This window comes from Rhincodon typus, unplaced genomic scaffold, assembly GCF_021869965.1.
Source record: "Rhincodon typus isolate 14 unplaced genomic scaffold, sRhiTyp1.1 hic_rhity00006887, whole genome shotgun sequence".
NCBI classification, from domain to species: Eukaryota; Metazoa; Chordata; class Chondrichthyes; order Orectolobiformes; family Rhincodontidae; genus Rhincodon; species Rhincodon typus.
Genome location: NW_025972525.1, coordinates 234 through 6,615, shown reverse-complemented (window position 1 = coordinate 6,615; position 6,382 = coordinate 234). Strand labels below are relative to the sequence as shown.

At 50.0% G+C, this 6,382-nt stretch overlaps 1 protein-coding gene across 1 annotated transcript; it reads left to right on the top strand.

The window, feature by feature from the left end:
- Positions 1 to 295: 295 nt before the first annotated feature.
- LOC109922233 (netrin-G1-like) lies at positions 296 to 6,140 on the top strand. The gene is made up of 3 exons (XM_048594195.1): positions 296 to 509; positions 1,774 to 1,908; positions 5,911 to 6,140. Exons 1-3 carry the CDS (start codon positions 296 to 298, stop codon positions 6,138 to 6,140), a joined length of 579 nt encoding a protein of 192 aa, XP_048450152.1.
- Positions 6,141 to 6,382: the final 242 nt, after the last annotated feature.

The window sequence follows — 6,382 nt, the reverse complement described above, 5'->3', positions numbered from 1 at the left end:
ACCCTCACACTCTCCTGTCTCTCCCTCACTCCCCGTCTCCCTTGTTCATTCCTCCCTCTTTCTCTCATAATCCCTCCCTCTCTCCCTCATTCCTCTCTCTCTCCCTGTCTGCCTCCCTCCCTCCCCTCTCTCCTTCTGTCCCTCCCTCCTTCTCCCTCCCTCTCCTTCGTTCCCCTCTCCCTCTCTCCATCCCTACCCTCTTGCTCCCTTCCTCCTTCCCCTCTCGCTCCATACCCTCTCCCTCTCTCTGAGTGGTGCAGCATGTTGGTCAATCCCCCTCCCCACCCCCCGGGCCATGCTGTCGCTGTTCCATCTACCCGTCTCTGTCTTTTCCTTACAAGACTGTCAATGTTTCGGACACTCGACCCGGTGCAGTTTCCTCGAGTTGTTCCGTGCTCCTGTTTGTGTGAACTGTAGACACCACACCCGGGGCCGACACTGCCACTTGTGCCGTTTGGGCTACCATCGAAACCCTACAGCTCAGCTCCACCATCACAACGTCTGCTTAGGTCAGTGCCTGCTCCGAGCCGCACTCTCCCACCCCCCCAACCCCGCCCACTTCACCCAGCTGCTTCCCCCCAAAAACCCCTCCCCCCACAAATCAGGCTTTCCCCGGAGTCCCTCAGTGTGTCCACAATATTCCCCTCACCCTCTACCTGTGGGGGTCAGTCCCACATTCCCTCCCCTCCCATGTGGGAGTGATTCCCACATTCTGCCCAGTCCCTGGGGAAGAGGTTTTCTCCTGAATTCCTGCTGGGATTTATTAGAGACTGTCTGATATTGATAGCCCAGAGTTCTGGTCTCCCCCACACAGTGGGAGGGTTGGGGAGGGGTGTCACCTTCTCTCTGTCTGCCCAGTAAACCCCGTCATCATTTTACAGAGCTCCCTCACATCAGATTCTCTGCCACCTCTTGTCAGGAGCAAACAGCCTCCTGCCTGTCTAGCCTTTCCTGAGAGTCAAACCCTGTCTGTTCTGGGGTGCCTTTGTCAATTGTATTCCCACAAACCCCCTTCCCACCGCACCCACACCCCCCCCCACCCCTCCAACCAACCCCATTCTCCACTGCATCTCCGCTGTCTATAACATAGGGACAGAAATGTTCACTGTTTCCCAAGTGTGACCTATGGTTTGATACCAGTTAGATCTCTCCTCCCTGCTGGTGAATTTGATCCTGGGACAGTAAAGCTAATGTTTGCTTTTCCTGGCGTTGGGAATCTGTGCAGATTCTGGGGACACTGGGACCCAGGCTGTGTGCAATCAGTGGGGGCAGCATTGAAACTGTTTATAGAGTTTTGGAGACTTGTGTTAGTCACAGAGTCTCACTGTTCCTTGTCCTGACTCTCAGTCAGGTGTGTTGCTGAGTTAGTGTTGATGTGTTGATTCAGTAATCTCTATGTACAGTGTGCAGTGTGCAATGTACAGTGTACAGTGTACAGTGTGCAATATACAGTATACAGTGTACAGTATACAGTATGCAGTGTGCAGTGTGCAATATACAGTGTACAGTGTACAGTGTGCAGTGTGCAATATACAGTATGCAGTGTGCAATATACAGTATGCAGTGTGCAGTATACAGTATGCAGTGTACAGTATACAGTATGCAGTGTACAATATACAGCGTACAGTGTACAGTGTGCAGTGTGCAATATACAGTGTGCAGTGTGCAGTGTGCAATATACAGCGTACAGTATACAGTGTACAGCATACAGTATACAGTGTACAGCATACAGTATGCAGTGTACAGTGTGTGTGTGTTGTCTTGTTCCTACAGACTGTCAGTGTAACCCTGATGGCGCTCTGCACCGACACTGTAATGACACGGGATATTGTGTCTGCAAGTCTGGAGCAACAGGGCCCAAGTGTGACAAGTGTCTGCCTGGATATTACTGGCACAGGGGCTGTCGAGGTCAGTACCAATCCTACCCAGCTCCTGTCCTCACTCCATCCTGCCTTTTGGGTCTCAGAGACAGCAGAGGATCCGAGAGCAGAGTAATTGGGGGCAAACACAGAGAGGTTTTTAGTGAAAGAACCGTCCAATGCCCTCACATCCTTCCTAAAGTACCATGCTCAGAACTGTGCACAGAATTCCATGCTCAGTCTCTCTGTCAACATTTCATCATCCACTTTGTCCCATTGCCCCATGGTCAGTGCTTTCTCTGAGCTGGTATTGGTGGTCACCTTGCCAACTCTGTCCTTGAGGCAGCTTCCTATTCACTCTGCCCCTTGTCCCTCCTCCTCATGGTCTCACCTTCCCCATGAGCTCACTCTGTCGTACCTTATCGAAGGACATTGAAAACTCCAAATACGCAACATCAACTAGACCTCCCTTATTGACCCTCGCTTTTCCACTTCCAAGAGTTTAACCACGTTCCTCTCACACAAGTTTCTTGTTTGAAACATCAGGCCATTGTAACAACAACAGTAACTGATCTCATTTCATCCGGTGACCTCCCCCCAGCTACCTCCGAGCTGATAGTCCCCCAGCCCAACACAGCTCGCTTCCACGTCCTTCTGAAAATTCACAAACGGGACTGTCCAGGAAGACCCATTGTTTCCGCCTGCTCCTGCCCCACAGAACTCATCTCTTCCTACCTTGACTCAGTCTTCTCTCGCCTGGTCCAATCCCTGCCACGTACATCCGTGATTCTTCTGACGCTTTACGCCAGTTCCGGAATTTTCAGTTAAGCAGGCTCCAGCCGCCTCCTCTTTACCATGGACGTGCGATCCCTTTATATGTCCTTTCCCACCAGGATGGTCTCAGGGCTCTCCGCTTCTTCCTGGAGCAAAGACCTGAAGCGTCCCCACCCACCACCTCCTTCTTCTGACTGAGTTCGGCCTCACCCTCAACAACTTCTCTTTTACCTTCTCTCATTTATTTCAGGTCAGAGGGTTGGCCATGGTTACCCCCATGGGCCCTAGTTACCCTTCGTGGGATACATGGAACATTCCTTATTCCAGTCCTTTTCTGACCCCCACTAACAATTCTTTCTCCGATACATCGATGATATCATCAGTGCTGCTTCCCTCTCTCGTCCAGAACTGGAAAAGTTTGTGAATATCGCTCCCAATTTCCACCCGGCCCTCACTTTCACCGGGTCTATCTCTGACTCCTCCCTTCCCTTCCTCAACATCTCTGTTTCCATTTCTGGAGATAGACTGGCCACTAATATCCACTACAAACCCACTGACTCCCACAGCTGCTTTGACTATACATCCACCCAACCTGCTTCTTGTAAAGACTCCATTCCATTCTCTTCCTCTGTCTTCATCACATGTGTTCTGATGAGGCCAACATCAACAAGGGAGCCTCTGAAATGTCCATCTTCTTCCTCAACCGAGGATTCCCCAGCGCCATTATCAACAGGGCCCTCAACCGGGTCTGACCCATCTCCTGAATTCTCATCCCACCTAGACCCATCCCCTAATCTAAACATCCCTCAACACTATGGGCAATTTAGCATGGCCAATCCACCTAGCATGCACATCTTTGGACTGTGCGTGGAAACCGGAGCATCCGGAGGAAACCCACGCAGACACAAGGAGAATGTGCAAACTCCACAAACTCCTCATCCCTTCTCTTCTCTGCAACAGCGATAAGATTCCCCTTGTCCTTACCTACCATCCCACCAGCATCCACATCCAGAAGATCATCAGATGCCATTTTCACCACCTCCAGTGAGATGCCACCACCAGACACATATTCCCCTCCCCTCCCTTGTCCGCCTTCCACAGAGACTGCTCCCTCCAGGACACTCTGGTCCACTCTTCCCTCATTCCCAACATCACCCCTACAGCACCACGGCACCTTTCCCTGCAACCACTGAGCATGTAACCCCTGTCCATTTAGGTGGGATGCTCTGAGAGTCGGTGTGGACTTGTTGGGCCGAAGGGCCTGTTTCCACACTGTAGGGATTCTATGATTTACCTCCTCCCTCCCCAGTATCCAAGGGCCCAAACATACCTTCCAGGTGAAGCAACACTTCACCTTCACTTCCCACAATCTAGTCTACTGCATTCACTGTTCACAATGTGGTCTCCTCTACATTGGGGAAACGAAGCATAGACTGGGTGACCGCTTCGCAGAATGTGGCAGAGGGCGGCACGGTGGCACAGTGGTTAGCACTGCTGCCTCACAGCACCAGGGATCTGGGTTCGATTCCAACCTCAGGCAACGGTCTGTGTGGAGTTTGCACATTCTCCTTGTGTCTGCGTGGGTTTCCTCCGGATGCTCCGGTTTCCACGCACAGTCCAAAGATGTGCATGCTAGGTGGATTGGCCATGCTAAATTGCCCATAGTGTTGAGGGATGTTTAGATTAGGGGATGGGTCTAGGTGGGATGCTCTGAGTGTCGGTGTGGACTAGTTGGGCCGAAGGGCCTGTTTCCACACCGTAGGGATTCTATAAAAAAAAATTCTGTAACATCTACAAAAAAGACCCTGAGTTTCCAAGTTGCCTGCCACTTTAACAGACCAACCTGCTGCCTGGCCAACATCTCTGTCTCTGGCTTGCTGCAGTGTTCCAGCGAAGCTCAACACAAGCTGGAAGAACAGCACCTCATTTTCCGTTTGGGGATCCTACAGCCCTCCAGACTCAATATCGAATTCAATTATTTTAGGGCATAAACTCACCCATGTCCTAGCCCTGACCCCACACACCAGAACTTGTTATCACATAGCCTGCCATTACACACCACCTGATTGTTAGTCACGAATAGTCTCCATTTTGAGTTTTTTGAAGAGTTAACCAAGAGGATGGATGAGGGTAGGGCAGTGGATATTGTCTATATGGACTTTAATAAGGCTTTTGACAAGGTCCTGCACAGCAGGCGAGTCATGAAGGTTGGGTCGCATGGGATCTAGGGAGACCTAGCGAATTGGATTCAAAATTGGCTTGATGGTAGGAAGCTGGGGGTAATGGTTGAAGGTTGATTCTCAGACTAGGCATACAAGGCATGATCAGTAAGTTTGCAGATGACACAAAATTAGGAGGTATCTTTGACAGCAAGGAATGTTATCAAAAATTACAGAGGTGTCTTGATCAAATGGGGAAGTGAGCTGAGGATTGACAAATGCAATTCAATACAGATAAGTGTGAGGTGTTGCACTTTTGAAAGTCAAACCAAGGTAGGACTTATACAGTAAATGGTAAGGCCCTGAGGAGTGTTGTGGAACAGAGGGACCTAGGAGTACAAGTACATAGCTTGTTGAAAGCAGCGTCACAGGTGGACAGGGCGTTGAAGAAGGTATTTTGCATGCTGGCCTTCATCAGTCGAGGCATTGAGTATAGAAGTTGGGACGTTATGTTACATTGTATAAGTCATTGGTAAGGCCGCACTTGGAGTATTATGTACAGTTTTGGTCACCCTGTTATAGGAAAGATGTAGTTAAACTGGAAAGTGTGTAAAGAAGATTGATGAGAATGTTGCCAGGACTAGTAGGCTTGAGTTATAGGGAGAGATTGGGCAGGATAGGAGTTTATTCCTTGGAACGTTGGAGAAAGAGGGATGATCTTATTGAGGTGTACAAAATCATGAAGGGCACAGATAGGATGAATGCATATAGTCTTTTTCCCAGGGATGGATAATTGATATAGTTTACAGTGTGGATCCCTCAGTCACTCCATCTGCCTCCTGACTGGTTCTCATTGTGGATTATTTACTAGTTTCAGTTTCTATTCTGGGATCATTTCACTCTATGATTTCCCTTCCTGTTCCTCCTGATTCCTTTATTTCTTTGTTTCCTGGTTGGCCTTTCCTGTACAATCTGTGACTGCCCTTTGTTCGATTCTCACAGTGTAGATATTTGTCGATGGGAATGTTCTGAAAGTTGGAGCTGGGTATTGGGGGACAATGAAACAGGCTGTGACTTGGGGAAATTGTCATTGAGCTGACCTCTGTGTTTCCTTGCAGCCAGTGTTTGTGATAACGTGCTGAGCCGGTGTGAGAATGGGGGAGTGTGTGAGGACAATGGCCGGTGCTTGTGTCAGCCTCCATACACAGGACTGCTGTGTGAGAAACACCAGTGCAGGAAGGGAACAGGAGCCTGTGTCTCACACTCACCCCAAGAACCAAGCTTCCACAGCCTGCTGCTCTCCCTCACTGCCCTGCTCATCACTGCTAACGACCATGGGCCCCTCTGAGCAGGTCCCAGCCCCCGGAACCTCATGGGAAGGTGCAGAAAATACAGCAGAATCCAGGCTTCCCTCCCTCAGCCAGACTATCCCGGGGAAAAACTAACTGGAACTAAAGCCGAATACATCCCAGATCCTGGACACAGCCAGGAGTCACCAGGATGTGGAGTGAGAGAGTTTCCCAGGGGAACTGAGACAACAGTTCATCTCCATTCTCCGATCACACCAACCCTGGGGTCGACTCTGAGACA

What these genes read in the sequence shown, in the direction of transcription:
- LOC109922233 (XM_048594195.1), top strand. Translation starts at nt 296, where the DNA reads ATGCTGTCGCTGTTCCATCTACCCGTCTCTGTCTTTTCCTTACAAGAC. An exon ending in CCATCACAACGTCTGCTTAG is followed by an intron (nt 510 to 1,773) that starts GTCAGTGCCTGC and finishes TTGTTCCTACAG; the next exon opens with ACTGTCAGTGTAACCCTGAT. An exon ending in CTGGCACAGGGGCTGTCGAG is followed by an intron (nt 1,909 to 5,910) that starts GTCAGTACCAAT and finishes GTTTCCTTGCAG; the next exon opens with CCAGTGTTTGTGATAACGTG.